The 23,328-nt window shown below is 45.7% G+C and overlaps 2 protein-coding genes across 2 annotated transcripts in view; both read right to left on the bottom strand.

The window, feature by feature from the left end:
- Positions 1–16,194, bottom strand: part of SH3GL2 (SH3 domain containing GRB2 like 2, endophilin A1) — a 202,811-nt gene extending 186,617 nt beyond the window's left edge. The window contains exon 1 of the mRNA XM_068234382.1: positions 15,935–16,194. Within this exon, the coding sequence (XP_068090483.1) occupies positions 15,935–15,979 (45 nt within the window). The 5' untranslated portion in view covers positions 15,980–16,194. The remainder of the gene's footprint in view (positions 1–15,934) is intronic.
- Positions 16,195–16,670: 476 nt separating this feature from the next.
- CNTLN (centlein) overlaps positions 16,671–23,328 on the bottom strand; it is a 540,427-nt gene continuing 533,769 nt past the window's right edge. The window contains exon 30 of the mRNA XM_068234381.1: positions 16,671–16,721. Within this exon, the coding sequence (XP_068090482.1) occupies positions 16,708–16,721 (14 nt within the window). The 3' untranslated portion in view covers positions 16,671–16,707. The remainder of the gene's footprint in view (positions 16,722–23,328) is intronic.

The following is a 23,328-nucleotide window of genomic DNA, read 5'->3' as shown; positions in this document are numbered from 1 at the left end:
TTTCCAAGCTAAGGCTATCACTCTCCTTGCATAGAATAGTAATAGTTTTGCGAAGTATAGCTTTTTTTCATTGAGAGTGGTATCCCCAAAATGGTTGATTAACATGGCTGAGGCTGTAAATGGGCGGATCAACTACCTCTACTACCAAGTCGTGTACCCGGGACCAAAACTGTCTAATTCGTCCACATTCCCAGAAAATGTGGAAGAATCCTGCACCCTCCGATCCACATCTCCAACACGCGTCCGCCATAGCCAGTCCCATCTTAAATAGTCTGCGGGGGGTATAATATACCCTATATAGATATTTTATTGCGCTCAGCCTATGTCTAGCCGCTATTGGGATTTTGACGAAATCCGCTATCGCTCCTTCCCAGTGCTTTGTAGAGAGGTCCGGGAGATCAGTACTCCCAGCCGCGAACAGTTTGTTAGGTACCTTAGTGGATTGGGTAATAAATATGCCATATAATTGTGATGTAATACCCTTGAGGCCTGAGTGCATCATTATTTGTTCCATCTTGCTGGGTTGCAAGATTACTGGCTCAGAGCGGAACTGGGCTTCGAAAGCATGTCGGAGCTGCAGAAACCGAAAGAACATAGAGTTAGGGAGTGAGTATTGTGTTTTGAGCGAGTTAAATGACAGCAGTCCCTGTTCTCCTATAATGTCTTTTAGTTTAAGGATACCTTTTTTGCCCACACAGAGGGATCAGGGATAGTAGTAAATTCTTTTAGGTTAATGTTGTTCCATAAGGGGGTATGGGGAGACCATTGATTATCCCCCAGTAGATATTGTTGTACTATTTCCCATACATGTGCCGTAGTTTTCATCGGGGTTGTTAGGGAGGGGATGGCTTTAGGCCCTCGATATGGAAGGGCAGATAATGCCATATAGGAGCCGATAATGGTGGCTTCTAGTACTGTCGCTGAGTTGTATGCAGACTGTGCAAACCACCAATACACTGTGTGAAGCACAGCCGCCCAATAGTAGAATTTAAGGTTCGGTAGTGCCAGCCCCCCCCCGTCTACAGGCAGCTGTACGCTGGATAAAGCTATGCGGGGAGTTGATGAACCCCATAGGAAGGATGTAATCAGTTTATTTATGGCCGAGAAGAAGTGGTTAGGTATCAGAGCAGGTGTGTTCCGGAAGACTGGATGTTTATTTCAGTGAGGGTACAGATGGTAATGGGAATTTGATGAAAACCGTAATTAACACATATGAAATCTGTATTCTAATGAATAAAAGTGCCTAGTTTTATATGATTTAGGTGTCATTTTTCCATAAAACTAAGGAAGTGGAAAAAGCTTTTTTTTCCCCCATAAGTATATATTGGTCACTGCCCTGTAGTGCATAACACCACCAGGATATTAGCAGCATCATCATCAGATCTTTTAACCGCTTCCCGACCGCGTCACGCCAATGGGTGTGGCCGCAGTGGCAGCCCAAGGACCAACCTAACGCCGACCAGCATAAGGTCCTTTGGGCGTGGTTTGCGCCGACTTCAGTCTCCCATCGGCAATTGCCGCTGGGAGACTGTTAGACGGCGAAACCGCCGACTATTATTGCTGTACAGCGCTGCGATCTAAGGCAGCTCTGTACTGGGGACAGCCATGTGACACAGCTGTCCCCCTGGGAGATAGGAGAGCGATCGAGTCTCTCATAGGCTGAGGAATATGACAGCCGATCGCACTGATTAGCTGGCTGGCTGGCTGGCTGGCGGGCGGGGCGAATGGGGTAATGGAAAATAAAAAAAAATAGGAACATTTATTGAACATCACTTGTGTACTGAGTTGTGCGGCCCTGCAGCGAGGCCTTAAAACCTTAAAACTGCAGTGGGGTTTCAACACTGCAGTCCTCAATTATTAACCTCCCTGGCGTTACAATAAAATCACCGGGGGGGAGGGGGGGGGAATTAGTGGTGCAGCACTTTTTTTAAAATCAGCGCTAGCTACATGATAGCCGCTGTGAAAGGAATCCCCCCCCAACAGGATTTCCTGTTTGGCTTCCCCCGTCGCCATGGCAACGATCGGGATGACGTCATCCACGTCATGGCATCTGGGGGAGTCCCGATCCACTCCTTAGTATAGCGGCGAATTGGCGCGGAACGGCGGCGATCGGGTAGTACACACAGCTTAAGTGAGAAGTTAAAGAAATAGAAGAGATCAAGAAATTGATATTTGCCGTGTAATTCTTTCATGTTGTTTGAACCACAATGAGCCTTTACATAATCATCTTTACTACTGGCAGACAAGAGAAAAGAAACGACACAGTTGGTGCCTTTATCTATAACCACACCCACTAACAATGTATTAGACTAAAAAGGTTTGTTTTTTTATAGATATGCACAGAGGGAGCTACTGCTTGATTACCAGTTGGGAACAGGTATTACTTTACAAAATGCAACAAGGTTTACAGAAAGGAAATCGACATGACCATGGCCCTGACATCACACTGTGGGAGGGGTTTCACCACAATATTAGTCAAACTGACGTCTCTGATAATCTATTCAAGGAAAAGTAAAGATTTCTTGTGGGAAAAGGAGATATCAGCTACTGATTTGGATGAAATTCAATCCTCAGTTAAAGTTCCTCTTTAAGTCCTACTAGTTTTTAAGTGGGGGGGGGGGGCATCAAATAATAAACCAGGATGTGATCTGAGGAATCTGAAAGTCAAAAACAAATGATATCGGGCTAGGTTCTGTATGGTCAAATTCTTACACTTATTTGTCTATTGCAGGTGCTTTCAGTGTTGGATAGGGGGCGGCATGGGCAATCTGACTTGTCTGTGGCTATGCATCAAGCTGTGACAGTTTTCCCATGGGCAGTATGAAGGTTTTCAGCATTTTGTGCTTCAGTACCTTTTTTGTAAGATCAAACACTCCCATTCGGCTACATAACACAGAAAATGGGATGGCCATTGTTCTTCTGCAAATCGGCAACAGAATTGTGGGACATGCCTGAAGTCATTAGGATATATGTTGCTAAATGCAGCGAATGCAGTTTCTGAACACTAGTGTAGGTCAATTACAGTCCTGGGATCACAGTACTGATCACCAGCAAAACCTAATAGCCCTTTGGTAAGTTTGGCACTATAAAAGCAGCAATCAGTTTTTTGGGAGAATGAAAAACTGTTGTTCAAACAGTTTGCATTAAAAATAGGCATCTTTGTATTCATATTGAGTGAGAATTGTATCTTCTATTCTCCTAAGATAGCCCTGGCTGTATTCAGTGTAATGACATGTAACTGCTGTTTTCTCTCTCACTATGAGCTTTATGGTTACATTTTCCATTCTTCCAGTGCATTTTTGTTGCTATTCTTTGTGCTAAAATATTGCTTATAACATTACAGTCAGATGAGCTTTTTTGCTGACAAGTCACTTCTACATATAAAGAGGTTGGCTTTGCAGAATGTGTGCAGATTTATTTATAGCTTAATATTGTGACTGGTTGTTTCCCAGGGTACAGCTTCAGTAAAGTTGGTATGTGAAGGCATAGCCTCTGGTTGGCATAGCAGCCAATCTGAAGGTTTGTGTAAGAACTCTTATAGCAATACTTGCCTTTAAAAAGAAAAAAAAAATTCACTTTACTTATAGAAAAGTACAATACACTGAGCTTTATATATTGAGAGGATTAGAGGCAAACAGCTTTTGTTTTATTGTGTATAGAACACAGGCACTAGTTGAGTGAATTAGTGCAGGTGCTGAAAAAAAGTGTAACAACTGTAATGCTGGGAATACACGTTTCGTTTTTGCCTTCGTTTTAGCCTTCGATTCGTTCGGTAAACGAATCGAGTGTTGAAAACGTATGTGAAAATAGTCATAATCTCATTATAGTTTCGATTAATAGACCCCAAAAATGAACGACTAGTGATCGAACATGTTTGATATTATCTCTCTTTATCCATCTAATCGAGCCATTGGTAGGCTTGATGGCTGTTCAGATCGATTATATATTCGTTTATGCCGTCCGTCCCTGTACTACGTTTCGTTTCTTTGCAGCCTTCGATCATTGACAAAACGAAACCATCAGAATCGGAAAAAAAAACGAAACCGTGGGTGGTGATATTAACCGTACGGTCGATTATTTCGGGATCGAAAAGGACAAAAGGCACAATCGAAACGAAGGTTTAAACGAAGGCAAAAACGAAACGTGTATTCCCAGCAAAAGAGCTTGTTTCCACGTGTGCCAGTGTGCATCTCCGTGACACACAATGTCACTTGTTCTGATGAGAGTACACACCTGAATTCTGCAAAGGACATCCCGATGAAGCACTATAAAAATGATAGCACGAAACAGCTACTGACCTCTGCTCTATTTGTTACACTAAACCCTCCAACTGAGGGTACTGATAGCTACCGTCATTTTAAAATGATGGAACAGACTTGGAGTTTTTAATCTGCTGATGTGCGCTACTGCTGTGACTTTTACTACACACATTGATCTCTGGATTCTTGAAAGCAGCACTGCTTGAGGTTTTAATATTGATCTTGTTCGCCTTTTCTACCTACTAGTGTTGGGGAGTTTGTGAAGCTGCGTTAGAGCAATTGGAGACCATTATGTTCATGAACTGCAAATCCTGACTGGATCATAGGTATGCCATTTGCTTGCCAAACCACAATACTTTCACCCCATTCCAACTCTCACTGCACTTCTCTCCCCTTCCCCTGTCCAGCATGCCTGGTCATTCCCTAACATGCATGGGCTGACATCACACCAAAGCTGAGAAAGCATACAGACCTGGATGGGCAGACAGGATGGGAGCTTCGTACTAGAGCAGTCTTCCGATTGGCTGACTTATAGCCAAAAATCCAGAAGGCTGCTCTCACCTTGCCCATCCAGCTATCCAGTCCTCCAATCCTCGACATTGGCCTGAGATCAGCCAAGCTCCATGCATGTTGGTGAGGGAGTATGAACACTGTGCAGCGCAAGGGGGAGAGAGGAGATGGGCCAGCCAGGGAACAAGTGATGGGCATACATGCTGTTCCGTATGCAACCCACTTTAACATCAGGATTTTGCAGGCTCATAAACACTAGCTCATGGGTTTGCCGTTTGGTTGATTTTAGATGCCACCAGTAGAGTTCAGAGAGAAGAACTGTGAGGAAAAGGCGCCTGGGGAAAAAAAAAAAAAAAAAAAAAAAAAGTGCATGGAATTGCAGCTAGTAGAATATTGGTAAAATACTGAAATTCTGCTTCTTAAATTCCAAAAGTAAACTATCTGTAATCTTTACCGATATTTTACTAAGAGTTACCTAACCCTACTCTCACACAGACTGCGTCTATTGAATCCTAACCCTAAGACCACCCTCAACCTATGCCGAACACTTCCTTCCCCCCCCCACCTGGTGCCTTACACTCCCAACATTCCTCCCTCCCCCAGTCCTAAACCGCAATTTACAGCAAAGAAAGTAATTTTGGGTGCCAAGGGACGCCGCCACTAAGCTACGTTTTGCAGTAAAAAGAGTAAATTTGGGCGCACGGAGGCTCCTGCATATCGGCTTGCCTTGGTGCCTACAGTTTTATCGGTTGTCTCTCCACATCCAAATTTCCCTTTCTTTGCCGCAAATTGTGCCTTTTATAATTGGCACCTATGGCAGCACCGTTAGTTCTGCAGGGCTCCTGCACCCCTTTCTCCTGTTTTGGTTACTTGGTACTGCACATGCACTATCTGCTAGTGCAGCAGAACTATCCTTAGCTCCAGTGTATATAAACAATAGAAGCCTTTTTAGCTATAGCATTCCTGAATGCCTCAAGATCTGTCTTAATATACTAGACTTCATACACTGTTATTGTGGTTACAGAGAGAATATTCTCCCAATGGAACAAACTCAAACATGAAAACCCTGCATAAAATATTTTGTTTTGTGTTGTCCAGTAAAGAATACTCAGGTCTGCTGATACAGTGACTGGGATACAAACTGATCTAGAGTTTGTACTGCTAGGCCCAGGGGTACCATGTACTGTATTAGGGCTAGCAATGTACTCTCAAACCAGCCAAGGCCCTGTCACGGCTTCACAAAGCCAGGTTTTGCCATGTGCAGTAAATGTAGCTGGGATGATTTTAGCTCTTTTATCTATGTAAATCTTTCCAAACTAAAGCAGTGAAGAAAGTAATCAGATTACCAGCTTGGTTTCATCTTATATAGTACTAGCGTGAGGCTATGGCACAGGGGCCTTGTGTACAAGTATTCCGGACAAGGTGAAGTCTCCCTTTTAGGTTTAGTTAACAGTAAAAATACTCACCTGCACTTTTTGAACGCATAGCAAATTATTGGGTTCACAACATTGTGCTGTTGTTCAATCAACTTATATGTGAATAGTCAAATACCAACCCATAGGGAAACAGGGACATTTCCTTCACTGTGAGATGGATCTGGAGCCGGCAAAATTAATTTCCTTTCAAACAAGGCAAATCGCCAGACTGTACTGCTGATCATCTACTTCTTAATACTTCAGCCGTAGCCCCTGAACAAGCGTGCAGATCAGATGTTTGACTTGATTAGCCACATGCCTGTTTAAGATGTGCGATTCAGGCACTGCAAATGCATGAAAGATGACCAGGACAGCCAGGCAACTGGTTTTTTTTGTTTTTTGTTTTTTTAATTAAAAGCAAATACATATGCTCATTTCATAAAAAGTTAAAATCACTCAGATTAGCTATGCTGAAAACTGGCTAACCTGAATTCATGGTTTCTCAGTTTTCTTGGTACCTCACTCAGACTCCGAACACTAGGCTGATTTTGATTAAATACACAATTTAAGCTTGTTGTGGGAGATAAATCTATAAAAAAAAAAAAAAAAAAAAAAAAAAAAAAAAAACTTAACTTTTAATACATTTCCAGAGGGGGTAGTGGGGGGCGGGCAGAGGAAGGATGGATGCCGCTGCAGGGCCCATGCCACCTGAGGAAGCTGCCTCACCTGACGATATAGCATAACCTCACGACTATATGTACAAGTTTCACTGGCATGTATACAAATCCACACACACTCAATCACTGGTCACTGAAAGTTACTGTAAACATGAGGTGCAATGTGAATTGTTCATTCAAAAACTATATATATATATATATATATATATATATATATATATATATATATATATATATATATATATATATATATATATATATATATATATATATATATATATATATATACATATATATATATATATATATATACATATATACATACACATATACATACACACACACACACAAAAGTATTCGGCCCCCTTGAAGTTTTCCACATTGTCATATTACTGCCAAAACCATAAATCAATTTTATTGGAATTCCACGTGAAAGACCAATACAAAGTGGTGTACACGTGAGAAGTGGAACGAAAATCATACAGGATTCCAAACATTTTTACAAATAAATAACTACAAAGTGGGGCGTGCATAATTATTCAGCCCCCTTTGGTCTGAGTGCATTCAGTTGCCCATTGACATTGCCTGATGAAAGCTAATGACTAAATAGAGTGCACCTGTGTGTAATCTAATGTCAGTACAAATATAGCTGCTCTGTGACGGCCTCAGAGGTTGTCTAAGAGAATATTGGGAGCAACAACACCATGAAATCCAAAGCGCACACCAGACAGGTCAGGGATAAAGTTATTGAGAAATGTAAAAGCAGGCTTAGGCTACAAAAAGATTTCCAAAGCCTTGAACATCCCACAGAGTACTGTTCAAGCGATCATTCAGAAATGGAAGGCGTATGGCACAACTGTAAACCTACCGAGACAAGGCCGTCCACCTAAACTCACAGGCCGAATAAGGAGAGCACTGATCAGTAATGCATTCAAGAGGCCCATGGTGACTTTGGATGAGCTGCAGAGATCTAAAGCTCAGGTGGGGGGAATCTGTCCATAGGACAACTATTAGTCGTGCACTGCACAAAGTTGGCCTTTATGGAAGAGTGGCAAGAAGAAAGCCATTGTTAACAGAAAAGCATAAGAAGTCCCGTTTGCAGTTTGCCACAAGCCATGTGGGGGACACAGCAAACTTGTGGAAGAAGATGCTCTGGTCAGATGAGACCAAAATGTAACCTTTTGGCCAAAATGCAAAACGTTATGTGTGTCGGAAAACTAATGCTGGATACACATGATGCGTTTCCGCGTTCGATGCGTCCGTCGATACGCATTGATTCGATTATTTCCGACATGTCCGATTCACGTTTCGATGGATCGTTAATCATCGAAATGCGCTCGGAAATAATCGAATCGACGCGTATCGACGGACGCATTTGATGCGGAAACGCATGGTGTGTATCCAGCATAACACTGCACATCACTCTGAACACACCATCCCCACTGTCAAATTTGGTGGTGGCAGCATCATGCTCTGGGAGTGCTTCTCTTCAGCAGGGACAGGGAAGTTGGTCAGGGTTGATGGGAAGATGGATGGAGCCAAATACAGGGCATTCTTGGAAGAAAACCTCTTGGAGTCTGCAAAAGACTTGAGACTGGGGCGGAAGTTCACCATCCAGCAGGACAACGACCCTACACATAAAGCCAGGGCAACAATGGAATGGTAAAAAAAAAAAAAAAAAAAAAAAAAAACGTATCCATGTGTTAGAATGGCCCAGTCAAAGTCCAGATCTATATCCAATCGAGAATCTGTGGCAAGATCTGAAAACTTCTGTTCACAAACGCTGTCCATCTAATCTGACCGAGCTGGAGCTGTTTTGCAAAGTACAATGGGCAAGGATTTCAGTCTCTAGATGTGCAAAGCTGGTAGAGACATATCCTAAAAGACTGGCAGCTGTAATTTCAGCAAAAGGTGGTTCTACAAAGTATTGACTCAGGGGGCTGAATAATTATGCACACCCCACTTTGCAGTTATTTGTAAAAAAAATGTTTGGAATCATGTATGATTTTTTGTTCCACATCTCACGTGTACACCACTTTGTATTGGTCTTTCACGTGGAATTCCAATCAAATTGATTCATGTTTGTGGCAGTAATATGACAAAGTGTGGTAGTCTTCAAGGGTCCGAATACTTTTGGAAACATATACATACCTATCTCTATCTCCTTTACATTCTATATGAAAAGACTGGCTGTCTGGAACTCATACATAGCATTTCATCATGGAATGTGACCTGTGCTATTTCTACAAGTTTTGAAAGCTTTTTATTTGCATATAAACTTTAAGGCTTAAAAAGGACCAAGATGTAACACACACAAAAAAAAAAAAGTGCCCGCATCTCATAGTATCTGCTCTTGCATGCACTGGGCCCTCATACACAGACTGAACCACCAATAAAGCCAAACTTTGGCCTTTCCTGTGGCTCGGACATTGAGGTGGGGGGGGGGGGGGGGGGGGGAACTGGTGCACCTAGAATCCCACTTCGGAGGCATTCTCAGATACACTTGATTCAAGGAGCCTGCTGACATCTAGTATGGAGTTCATAAAAAACAGCTGCAAGAACCATGGAATCCCCAAATTTTCCATGGCATCAGCAGTTCCTGACAAAATGTGCAATGCTTTCTATTCTCCCTATGCCAGTAGCTCTAAGAAAATCAGAATCTGCAGCCTAACAGCTATACAAGTGTTCTGCTTATTAGTCTTCAAAAACAATGCAATAGAAACCCAGCAGGTGCCCAAAAATCCAGTGTTTCTAAGGACAGAAACATCTGCCCCCAAGAAAATTCACCTAGTTTCTCAAGAAGTAATAGGGCCAGGTTAGGGATAGGCCTTTTTGATAGAGGAAGGTGAAAGATAGCTACGTGTTAACAAAATCAAGAGATAGGGTAGTGTTAGGAATTGTTCAATGTTAGGGTTGGTAAAAAGGCCCTTTCCACACTTGAAAAGTCCATTGCAGTTCGATGCTTCTGCAATCACACCACAACATTTCTGAAAGGTCTCACTGCATGCTACCGCTGCTGTGCGACCATACAGCGAGGCATACTTTACAATGAAATTATGCCCCACTATCAGGTTTACTGTGCATGACGCACTGCAGCTCTTGCATCACCATGACGAGACCCATAGAGGTATCACTGCTTCTGCAACAGGATACGTCAATTTACTACGACGCAGTAAGTGTTGAAGAGGTTGATTCAAAGTAAATAGCGCGAGCAACCTCCTGTTGCTTGTGTTAAATCAGCACGACTTCATTTTGTTTACCTGTGTAACTAAACAACGGCCGCTTTTTACAAAAACAGCGTGGTAGTGATGTATCGCTACCACAACCTCCTGTTGCTCCCACTATTTACTTTAAAGAATAGACCCCAAGTGTCAAAACCAGTGTAAAGTGAAAAAAAGGCACAGATCTAGCGTTAACAGGTTAGAAAGGAGTCCATAACCTTAAAGGACACCTGAAGTGAGAGGTATATGGAGGCTGCCATATTTATTTCCTTTTAAACATACAAATAGCCCATTGAGCATCTGCCTATAATACTTTAGCAATGTTTCAAGTGTGCGGGTCAGACACTACTGAAGCTAGAAAGATCAGCATGATGCCAGGGAACTGGGTTACCGAGCTGCGTTTGGGTTAGTTGTTTTTGTGTCCAGTGGTCTTAGCCTCTAAAAAGCTTAAGGGAACTATAGGCATACAATTATTATCACCTGCAGGGAGCTCTCGGGCAACAGCTCAGAGCCCAGCTCCATATAGACGTATTGCTAATCTACAGGTGCATAACAAAGCAGTAGGGGATAATGCCTAGTGCACACCTGTAACGATTGGTGTCAGCAAGAGGCACAAATATCTGATTAAGTGGTGATATACAGAATCACCACTAATGCAGATATGTTAGAGTGAAATAGTCAGTATCTTCCTGATGGTAAATAAGCGGAAGGCTCACTAACACGGTAAGTGCCTGAAATGATCTACTCAGACCAGTGTCACACCCCGAACCTTGATTATTGGGGATCCGCAGTATCGCCAATAATACAAGGATAGACCCGATTATATAGCAATCTGCGGAATTGCTAATAATGCGGGTAGATGTAAAGCAGTGGACACACGAACAACATGGAAATAAACAAAGCAGTAAATATTCACAAAGTTGTGGAAATATCCACCACACGGCAATTCCTCAGAGGTGTGGTTACCTCTGAATGGGAACCCCGTGTGTGAGATCCCCCAAAGTGGCAGTGGAGGAATCTCGGCCTCTGGCAGTAACGGTCTGCTAGGGCCGGCGTCTCAGGGAGGCAAGCCTCAGATAATAACCCAACAGTGGGAGACATTCCACTGAAGGGAGCAAGGTCAGACAGAAAGAGGTTCAGCAACAGTACAGGCGGCAACAGTACAGAGACGTGAGACGAGAGAATAGTCAGGAACCAAGCCAATAGTCGTTAACGGTACGGGCTGGCAGAGTACAGAATCAGGAAGCAGAAGAGAAGTCAAGACAGGCACAGAATCATACACAGAGAATCAATAACAATAATAATCTCCTAGTCTAGGTGTGAAGTCCTTGGTTTCAACACCTGGGATCTAGTCTAAGGTCTGAGTGCTGACACAGGGTATCGCAAACACAGACGAAGTGTGACTGAAAAGCACTTCCTTATATACTGCCTGGGAGAGAAGTCTCCACCCCAGGCAGCAACCAATCAGAGCAGGCTAAAATGTCAGCTGACCTCCAGGTCAGCTGACACGCTTTCTAAGAGTATAAAGGCGTGTCTGGCGTGCGGCCACACCCCCTAGAGGCAAGATGGCAGAACCCTGGTGAACAGCATGTTGGTGAGTTTGGAGCAGAGTGCTCGGACGGGTGTGCGCAGCGGATGCGGACGAATTTCCGCATCCCGTGTTGGAAGGTCCGCTTGCCGGACTGGATGCGACCATATTTCCGCAATCCATCCGGCGTTGCAGATTTTTCGTTACAACACCATGCAATTTCCGGTCAGATCGGCGGGCTGCAGCGATCATTTCTGACAGGTCCAATCTAATATCCGAACGATTTTGCGATCACTTCTGCACAAAAAGCAATCAGAAACCGGATCAAACCTGTCAAAAATTAGAAATCTGATGGGAAATTACATGGTGCCTGCAGGACATTAGGTAGAGAACAATGGGCTTGGCCAAGACAATCCAGCGCTCTGGATCTCTTGGCGGTGCATTAGGACCCCTGCACACACTAGAGGGGCAGCTCAGCAGAGAACCAGTGTACAATCTAAAGAAAGGCCTAGTGCACACCAGAGCGGTTTGGCAGCATATTCAGATCCGATTGCGGATGTGGAAACGCTAGGGTAATGTATTTCAATGGGGTGGTGCACACCAGAGCGGGAGGCGTTTTGCAGAAACGCATACTCCCGGGCTGCTGCAGATTTTGGATTGCGGAGGCGTTTCTGCCTCATTGTAAAGTGTAGGAAAAACGCAAACCACTCTGAAAAATGCTACATCAGAGCAGTTTTCCCGGCGTTTTGTTACAGAAGCTGTTCAGTAACAATATCTATAATCTGCTGTACCAAAAACCGCAGCACAAAACGCTAGCAAAACGCTTCAAAATAAGAAGAACGCAGCTAAAAACACTAGTGTTTTGCGGATCTGCTTGCGGTTTTTGGTGTGCACCGGACCTTAGTCTGTGGAAATAAGAGGCTCCACATTTCTAGCTCCACATGCATATTAAATGTGCTATTGAAATGCCCTGGGTGTTAAAAATGGTGCTTGGTTCACTTTAACTGTGACTCCGGTCTGGGGTCAACTGCACATGCGTGGGGCCTGCTGAGCATGCTCCAGCCACATTCACGTTGCCTTAAGCATTCACGCAGATCGCTCCTGGCGACAGGAGAGAGACAGGGAGCCCGCCAGTTGCAGGCGAACAGAGAGCGAGAAGAGGATGTTGTGGGAGCAATCAGTATAGAGGGAGCCCCAGGTATGTATATTTAATGGCGGGGGACCCATCTCTGGTACACTTTAAGCACTTGGTATGAAAGTGAACAAGTATTAGGTGACTAAGAAATGGGGTTGCATGTCAACATTGGAGTAAGGCAAGATTAGGTGCTGGAGGTTAGATACTGTGCAGGAAATTGGGCTAGGTGGGAAGAGCAGGGACAGGTCAAAGTGCATAGTGAACCCTGAAAGCTTGTACAAATGCTCAGTTGCTGTAGTCTGAAAAAAAAAAAAAAAAAAAAAAAATCACTGGTGATCATCCCAGATGCCAGTATAATGGCCCGTACTCACGGGCTGCAAATGTTGCCTGTCGCCAGCACACGTGATCGTGTGGGCGACAGGCCGGCGTCAGCTCCTCGCCAGGTCCCTCCGCGTACACACGCGGAAGAGGGACCAAGACAAGACAAGACAAGACAAATAACATTTATATTGCGCTTTTCTCCTTGCGGACTCAAAGCGCCAGAGCTGCAGCCACTAGGGCGCGCTCTATTGGCAGTAGCAGTGTAAGGGAGACTTGCCAAAGGTCTCCTACTGAATTAGTGCTGGCTTACTGAACAGGCAGAGCCGAGATTCGAACCCAGGTCTCCTGTGTCAGAGGCAGAACCCTTAACCATTACACTATCAGCCAACTGCGGCGAGGCGGAAGCTGTCGCCGACGTTCCTCCTCCCTCCGCCGGAAGCTCCATATACTTTAATGGAGGTTGCTGTCGCTAGTCCGCGTACTCACGCGGACTAGCGACAGTTGCGGCGGGGGTGCGGCGGCGACTGTCGCCATGCGATTGAAACTTTCAATCGCATGGCGACATGAGCGACGGGCGACAGTTCGGGGTGCGCGCGCAACGGCCCATACTCACGGGCGACCTGTCGCCGCAACACACGCGCGCCGCGTGTTGAGGCGACAAAAGTCCCTCGTGAGTATGGGCCATTAAGAATGATTGTTGTACAGACCATCTGCTTAGCTACTGCCTGGTCTGTACCATGAAGAGTGGACAAGCAGTGGATAAGTGACAGAGGAGCAGGGAGTAACAAACAATAACTGTTGCTCATCATCGGTCTGTGATTTGTGTGGTTTGTGATGATCATAGCAGACAACACTGTAGGACACTTCCGCTGAATTTTCACCCAAGATGATCACAGATGGTGGTCTTGAGGAAAATCCAGCTCCTGTAAGTGTCTTAAGAGCAAATAGAGAACTATTATTCCAGTTTCATATCTATTAATGTGTCACTGAGGGGTAAAAAGAGGGAGGAGCCTAATTTAGAAATCTAGCACTGCCAGTGAGAATCATGGCTGTGGCTTTTCACTTTGATTTTTAAATTTACAACATTTGGAAAGCGCTTTTCTCGCATTGGACTCTCAGATTTTTACATTTAGCAGATAACTGTGGCTGGTACACAATTTCCATAGAAGAGACCCTTCTAGTGCAAGGAGATCATTAATGTTACAGTGAAACGTGGTAGTTATTACCCTGCAAATACAAGAATATTCAGCTACTGGAACAGTAGAGGTGATTTCCAACCAGTCATGTTGCAGCTGGCATGTTCTACTACTGGGTAGAAAATGTCACAGTAAAGGCTTGGCCTAGACTACAAAATTGCTTTTTTTGCATGCTTCTGTGTTTCCATCTTTTATTTGTACATCTTTAGCAATGAAATCTTGCTATGTGTATATATTAGATACGGTAACTATTACTGTGTATCCCAGTACATAAAAAAGGTGTCTCTGCTGAAAATAAATCCAGTAAATATAGCTTGATCTATTAACACCATATGGCATATGATAGTTAACGCAGCATTTTTAGCAGTTTTTGACACATCACTGGGTTGCTAGGGAAGGGCATCGTTTTCTATTTTTGTCTTTCAAACTCACATCAAACCAGAGGCAAGCTTTATAACGTGAAATGTCATCAGCATAATACAAATAGAAGAGACAACTCCTATGAGGAGCCAAAAGGTTCAAGAGACACAAACACACCACCATAAACTGCTTCCATCACAGCAGAAGATGCAAAAAATAAACAGCAGCAACATCACATCCTGCTCTGCAGCACAGCGTCAAGCTACCCAATCCAGCAACCTGTTTAATAATGCAGCTGTTATCAGATAGCTCCGCATGAAGTCTTGGCAAGCAGGAAGGAGCTGAGGAGGTCACCTCTGTAACAGCATCCCAGCATCCCATAGGCAAGCACCGGGTGATTGCAAACATGCTGCGGCCTCTAATTCAAAATCCCTGTAGAGCAGCCCTAAAGATCATGGGTCTGCAGAACCTAGTAATCTCTTAATCTCCATTTTACCAATGGTACAATACAGGCAGGGCCATTCTAAACCGTTTGCTTAAAATGGAGCTAGTGGAATATATATATATATATATATATATATATATATATATATATATATATATATATATATATATATATATATATATATATATATATATATATATATATATATATATTTATTTTTTTTTTTATTTTTTTTTTTATTTATTTATTTGAGTACAGGACAGAAGACAGGACATACATTTGGCTTAGTACAAGGTAGTAGGGCAAAACAGCGGGACTAGCTATCAAAACATGCTACACATATAAGAGGTAAAATAAGCATATGTTCATATATGAAATCAACTACCTCTAGGTTACAATTCACTAAAACAGGTCTTATCTTCCACCTTAGCTGCAGTACAAATAAGGTGAGAGTCTGGTCAGGTAAGAAGAAATTCTGGATCTGCTGATCTATTTCTCCTTCAAGACAGGGCAGTCAGCAGTGTAGAGTAGAAGGGTATGCATATGTTTACATGCAACTGTGCTGCTGCTGCTGACACTGAATTCGCTATTCTGCAACGGGCAGGCAGCTAACTATTGCTATAAATAGCAGAGATTTCCTACACATTAACCTGGTGTTTCCCAGTGCATGCAAATACAATGTAACCGTGCAGAGGAGGCGGACAGGCAGCCCCTGCAGCAGCCAGCTGTAGAATAACTGCAAATACCACAGCGTTCACACCGAGCTCACATTACACTGGGTGGAAAGCAGCAGCGAGCTGTTCAGCCCTCTAGGCAAATACGGTGATATTTACACGGCCATAAGAAGTAACTGTCCCCCTCATTTACCTGAGTGGCTTTGTGGAACTGCTTCTTCAGCCCCGCTACAGACATGGTAAATCCCGAGGCGAGGACGCGGCCACACGATGCGGTATAATGACACAGGCGGCTGCCGGGCGGCTGCAGGGGAATTTCTCCTCTCCAGATCTCGAATCGCTTTAATCCTGTGGTCGTGTTATCAGATGCATGCCTTAATGCAGGGACACCCTGACGTCAGGCCGAGAGAAGCCCAGCCTATTAAGGGGCAAGCTCTCCTCCTCCTCCTCCCTTTCCTGCACTCCCCATCCTCAGCTATCAGTCTGCAAATCATGGAGCTCAGCACAGTCCCAGCTGCACTGAGGAGGAGTGACGTGGGAGTCTGGGAATACAATGTAGCTCTGTATGTCACCACTACAGGAATAGCAGCTCAAAAGACCAGCCATATAACCTATGATTAATCAGGCATCATGGCAAAATAAGCAGCCACTACATTCGCAGGAATGTCACCCTGTCCTAAGTACAGTATGGAGGGAGCATGGACAGGAATCGTGTTAGGTGAACTTCATGCATTCAGCTGTTCAGAATTCCTTCAGGAGCCATATATCTCTTCACGCAAATTTATTATGTTACATCTTTAGCAGGCAAACTATCTTGCAGCAGTCATATCCGAGCGAAAGGCTAGATTTGCGAGGTGTGTGCAGATCCTAGTTTAGTTGCTGGGTGATTTTTCTATACATGCAAGATTCAAGTGCTGTGTCATCATTTTTGCTTGCTATACGGCCCCAGGAAGGACACTGGTGATTTCACCTCCAGGACCCTGAAACAGTTTTAATGGAAGGAAGGTTACTGGAATTAAAGAAGTGTCCCTAAAATACAGAATATTTCAGACACTGCAAGACTTCCAAATGACACCAAAACTAACTTCCATTTCTGAGGCCTAACCTCTCTCAGACTAAACTCAATATAAAGCTATGTAAACATGCTATACTGAACATAACTGAGAAGGATTTTTTCAGAGCAAAGTGTCTGTACAGCCAGCGTTAGGCACAGTCATGTCACCTGAAAGATCAAGCTGGGTTTTGATGGGCATGTCGCTTAAAGAGAACCAGAGATGAACAACCTAATAGATTTATACATACCTGGGGTTTCCTCCAGCCCCACACCACCGTCCTCCGCTGCATCTATCGCCAGTACCGGGTCCCGTTACTTTGGCCAGTCAGGGCCAGTTGACGCAAGCGCAGTGCGCTCCCTCTGTACTGCGCAGGCGTAAAACAGGCCCGGCGAGACAGAGGGAGTCCCTGTGGATGCGTACAACTGGCCGTGTCCAGCGGAAGTGACGGTACCGGTGATAGAGGCATCGGAGGACGGTGGCGTGGGAGCAATACATGCTGATGGGGCTGGAGGAGGACCCAGGCATGTATAAAATCTTTTTTCATTTTCCGTCTCTGGTTCCCTTTAAAGGACCACTACTGCGAAAAAGTAGGCAGTTAAAATTTGACAGATAGGTTTTGGGCCAGTCCATCTCTTCATGGGGGATTCCCAGGGTTTTCTTTGTTTTCAAAAGCATTTCCTGAAAGTAAGTCTACCTGCCAAAATATTAAGATACCAACCAGCCTCCCTAATCACTTGCACACTATTTTGTTAGTTAGATTTTGCGATTGTGGTTCAGGAAATGCTGTTGAAAACAAAGAAAACCCTGAGAATCCCCCATGAAGAGATGGACTGGCCCAAAACCTGACGGTTCTGTCTAGTGTTGCTCGGATACCTCATTATCCTATTCGAGTTTGGTCGAATTCGGATAGTAAACTATCCGAATTCACTCGAAGTTCAGTATCCGATGTAATCGAATATCCGATTCGACCTCGGATATCCGACGTCACTATCCGAGTCTGTATTCGAGTAAAATATTCGAGCTGGCCTTAAATAGCTTGTAAAACTTGTATTGGAGGTCAATGATGCATGAAACCACCTTTTTTATGAAGAAAAACATCAAGTGAATATGTGGTGATGTAGTAGTTATAATAAAGGTAAAGTAAATTAACTTCATGAAAAGTGTTTGCATGAGAAGGTGTGTCCAAAATGGTTGTTGTAACAGTCTTCATTTACGTCATCTTCATCTTCTTCTTCTGTATCTTCTTCTTCTTCTATATCTTCTTCTTCTTTTTCTTCTTCTATATCTTCTTCTTCTATATCTTCTTCTTCTATATCTTCTTCTATATCTTCTTCTTCTTTTTCTTCTTCTATATCTTCTTCTTCTATATCTTCTTCTTCTATATCTTCTTCTTCTTCTCCTTCTATATCTTCTTCTTCATCTTCTTCTATATCTTCTTCTTCTATATCTTCTTCATCTTCTTCTATATCTTCTTCTTCTATATCTTCTTCTTCATCATCTTCTTCTTCTACATCTTCTTCTTCTATATCTTCTTCTTCTTCTATATCTTCTTCTTCATCTTCTTCATCTTCTTCTATATCATCTTCTTCTATATCTTCTTCATCTTCTTCTATATCTTCTTCTTCTATATCTTCTTCATCTTCTTCTATATCTTCTTCTTCTATATCTTCTTCTTCTTCTTCTATATCTTCTTCTTCTTCTTCTATATCTTCTTCTTCTATATCTTTTTCTTCTTCTTCTATATCTTCTTCATCTTCTTCATCTTCTTCTATATCTTCTTCATCTTCTATATCTTCTTCTTCTATATCTTCTTCTTCTATAGCGTCTTCTTCTTCATCTTCTTCTTCCTCTTCTTCTCTATCATTATATTATGTGTCTTGGTTTTCCTTTCTTTTGTAATATTTTTTTTTACTTCATTTGTGGAAATATTTTATTTTAATAGCACCATAGTTATATTTGTGTTGATGGCATAATAGGTAGGTAGTAGCACATTGCAAGCCACAGCGCCTTTTTCTGTGTACCCTGGCGGTGGTAAAACACAGACATCAGCAGGAGGAGGAAGTAGTTGCAGGCTTGCAGCTATTTGTAGTGTGTGATAATAGTCGGTCGGTACTCGGTAGGAGAGTGGGTGGGCAGGTGGCAGCAGAAAATAGTTCTTCTTCTGTTCTCCCTGGCAGTGGTAGCAGCACACAGACAACAGAAGCTCAATGCAGCTACAGGAGGAGGAGTAATGTGTGTCAGGCAGTGTGATGTGACTGACATAATAGGCCCTGGTTCCTAGCGGTGGTACCAGGGCCGTAAATGAACATCATGAGGTTCCAGACAGCGGTCGTGAAGCCCACATTGTGTCCAATACACAATTGGGACAGCACAGTTTTCAACCCGGACACCTCTAAAATAATTTAATTTTTTTTTCTTTTAAAATAATGCAGCTATTTGTGAGCGTAAATAGCTGGTGGCGCATGGGCAGCAGCACCTTGTAATGTGTTCCCTGGCAGTGGAAACACACAGACAGCAGGAGGCAATACAGCAGCAGGCAGCGTGAGGAGGATATGAGTGTGTGTGGCAGACTGGCATTTGGCAGGAGGCAGGAGGGCAGGCAGCGAGTCATAGTAGGCCCTGGTTCCTAGCGGTGGTTCCAGGGCCGTAAATACACAGCATGAGGTTCCAGACAGCGGTCGTGAAGCCCACATTGTGTCCAATACACAATTGGGACAGCACAGTTTTCAACCTGGACACCTCTAAAATAATTTAATTTTTTATTTTTTGCAAATGGATGCAGCTATTTTTGAGCGTAATAGCTGGTGGCGCATGGGCAGCAGCACCTTGTAATGTGTTCCCTGGCAGTGGAGACACAGACAGCAGGAGGAATTACAGCAGCAGGCAGCGTGAGGAGGTTGAGTATGTGGCAGACTGGCGGCAGGCAGCGAGACATAGTAGGCCCTGGGTCCTAGCGGTGGTTCTAGGGCCATAAATACACAGCATGAGGTTCCAGACAGCGGTCGTGAAGCCCACATTGTGTCCAATACACATTTGGGACAGCACAGTTTTCAACCTGGACACCTCTAAAATAATTTAAATGTTTTTTTTTCAAATGGATGCAGCTATTTTAGAGCGTAAAAGCTGGTGGCGCATGGGCAGCAGCACCTTGTAATGTGTTCCCTGGCAGTGGAGACACAGACAGCAGGAGGAAATACAGCAGCAGGCAGCGTGAGGAGGTTGAGTGTGTGGCAGACTGGCAGCAGGCAGGAGGGCAGGCAGCGAGACATAATAGGCCCTGGTTCCTAGCGGTGGTGCCAGGGCCGTAAATACACAGCATGAGGTTCCAGACAGCGGTCGTGAAGCCCACATTGTGTCCAATACACAATTGGGACAGCACAGTTTTGAACCCGGACACCTCTAAATTAATTACAATTTTTTTTTCAAAATAATGCAGCTATTGTTGAGCGTAATAGCTGGTGGTGCATGGGCAGCAGCACCTTGTAATGTGTTCCCTGGCAGGGGAGAGGAGACACAGACAGCAGGAGGAAATATAACAGCAGGCAGCGTGAGGAGGATAAGTGTGTGGCAGACTGGCATTTGGCAGCAGGCAGGAGGGCAGGCAGCGAGACATAGTAGGCCCTGGGTCCTAGCGGTGGTTCCAGGGCCGGAAATACACAGCATGAGGTTCCAGACAGCGGTCGTGAAGCCCACATTGTGTCCAATACACAATTGGGACAGCACAGTTTTCAACCCGGACACCTCTAAAATAATTTAAATATTTTTTTTTTCAAATGGATGCAGCTATTTTTGAGCGTAATGGCTGGTGGCGCATGGGCAGCAGCACCTTGTTATGTGTTCCCTGGCAGTGGAGACACAGACAGCAGGAGGAAATACAGCAGCAGGCAGCGTGAGGAGGTTGAGTGTGTGGCAGACTGGCAGCAGGCAGGAGGGCAGGCAGCGAGACATAATAGGCCCTGGTTCCTAGCGGTGGTGCCAGGGCCGTAAATACACAGCATGAGGTTCCAGACAGCGGTCGTGAAGCCCACATTGTGTCCAATACACAATTGGGACAGCACAGTTTTGAACCCGAACACCTCTTAAATAATGACAATTTTTTTTTTCAAATTAATGCAGCTATTGTTGAGCGTAATAGCTGGTGGCGCATGGGCAGCAGCACCTTGTAATGTGTTCCCTGGCAGTTGAGACACAGACAGCAGGATGAAATACAACAGCAGCAGCAGCAGCAGGTGTATGTGTGTGTGCCAGTCGTCACTTCATGTCCCCCTCTCGCCGACAACAGCGGCCATGAATTCGCCTTCCACCCAAGCCTGGTTCATTTTGAGAAACGTCAGCCTGTCCACAGACTTGTGAGACAGACGAGATCGCTTCTCAGTGACTACTCCACCAGCTGCACTGAACCAACGCTCTGACAGTACGCTGGAAGGGGGGCAGAAGAGCACTTCCAGGGCGTACTGCGCAAGCTCGCTCCAGATCGGCAGGTGCTTGACCCAATTCTCCATGGGATCAACAGGGGTCACGCTGTCAAGCCCGCTGAAGGACCCCATGTAGTCAGCCACCATGCGGGTCAAGCGCTGCCTGTGACTGGAGAAGGATGCTGCTGCAGGCACCTCCTCTCTAGTCCTTGGCAGCTCTACACTCATGTAGAGCTCTTGAGTCAGAGACAGCAGGTCTGTGGTGCGCGTGTGCTTGCTGCTGGTGGATGCAGGCACCTGCTGCTGCCTCTGTGCTGGCTGGACAGTGGGGGTGGATGTCTGAGGGAAGGCTTCCTCCAAGGGCTCAACAAGGGACAGCTGCAAATCCCTCATTTGTTGCGCACGGTCTCCTCCTGCAAGCAGGAACTGGCTGAGCTTCCCCTTCAGACGTGGGTCCAGCATCATGCAGATCCAGATGTCCTCCCTCTTCTTCATCTGGATCACCCTTGGGTCCTTGCGCAGGCACCTCAGCATGTGCGCTGCCATTGGGAAGAGTCTGGCCACGTCTGTTGCACATCATCGGCATCCCCAGAGCCGAGAGTGCTGTCCTCCTCTTCCTCTGCCCCCTCCACCTCATCCTCTCTCCACCCCCGCACCAGTCCAGCTGCGCTCTGCTGCTCCCCCTCATCAGCAGCAAGGTCAGGGACCTTCACCAACTCCGAGCCCTCCTCCTCAGAGGTGGCCTGTGAAGCTGCCTGCAGCTCCTGCTGGTCCAAGGCTGCCGCTCCCTCTTCCACCAGTGCATACAGGGCCCTGTCCAGCACACACACCAAGGGGACCCACTCGCACACCATTGCATGGTCCCTGATGACCATGTTGGTGGCCTGCAGTAAGGGTGCCAGGACTGAGCACACCTGCTGCATGTGCCCCCAGTCCTCTGTGGAGATGATGGACGGGAGGTTGGTGGCGGCACGCCCAGTTGCAGTGATGGAGGCAACTGTTGCACGTGCAAGGTACTGGCTGACAGCCTGCCTCTGTTCAACCAGACGCTCCAACATCGCCAGGGTGGAGTTCCAGCGAGTTGGAACATCGATCATGAGCCGGTGCTGTGGCAGGTGCAGCTCCTTCTGCACCTCTTCCAGGCTCGCTACGGCTGCAGGCGAGAGCCGGAAATGACGCACGACCTTCCTTGCTGCCTCAAGGAGTCGGTCCATCCCCTGGTAGGTCCGCAGGAACTTTTGGACTACCAGGTTCAGGACGTGCGCCAGGCAGGGGATGTGGGTCAGGTCTCCCCTGCTGATGGCAGCAACCAGGTTTGCCCCATTGTCGGACACCACCTCTCCGACTCTGAGGCCTCTGGGGGTCAGCCAATTCCTCTCCTGCTCTCGGAGTTTGTCCAGGACGTGGTTCGCCGTCAGTTTGGTCTTCCCCAGGCTGACCAATTCCAGCAGCGCTTGGCAGTGGCGGGGCTTCGCGCTGCTGCTGAGGCGGGGGGTTTGGGCTGGTGTGCTGGAGGATGGAAGCGGATCAGAGGAACCTGCTGCTGTTCCGCTGACCCTGCATGGTGGCACCACCCACTGTGTTGTTGGTGCAGCTGCTCTGACAGTGCCCGATGCTGCTCCCCCCTCCTCACCCCCTTCCACCAAGCTGACCCAATGCGCGGTGAAGGACAGATAACGGCCTGTCCCAAACCGGCTGCTCCACGAGTCCATGGTGACGTGGACCCGTTGACCCACCGCGTGCTCCAGCCCTCTCCCGACATTGGCCATCACAGAGCGGTGAAGTGCAGGGATGGCCGTGCGTGCAAAATAATGTCGGCTGGGGATTGGCCAATCGGGGGCTGCACACATCAGGAGCGCACGCATGTCGCTCCCCTCCTGCACAAGGGAATAAGGCAGGAGTTGGGAGCACATGGCCCGTGCCAGCAAGCCGTTCAGCTGACGCACGCGACGGCTGCTGGGAGGCAGAACCCTGACCACCCCTGGAAGGTGTCGCTGAGCAGGGTCTGGTGAGGCCTTTTGCTGGCACGGGAAGCAGTGGAGGGAGCAGAGGAGGCCACTGAGGACTGGCTGCCAGAACAGGCCTCAGTGTCGGCGGCAGGAGTTGCAGAGGGAGGA

Source organism: Hyperolius riggenbachi, chromosome 1 (genome assembly GCF_040937935.1).
Source record: "Hyperolius riggenbachi isolate aHypRig1 chromosome 1, aHypRig1.pri, whole genome shotgun sequence".
In the NCBI taxonomy this organism is placed as follows: Eukaryota; Metazoa; Chordata; class Amphibia; order Anura; family Hyperoliidae; genus Hyperolius; species Hyperolius riggenbachi.
This window is presented reverse-complemented; position numbering and strand designations above follow the sequence as displayed.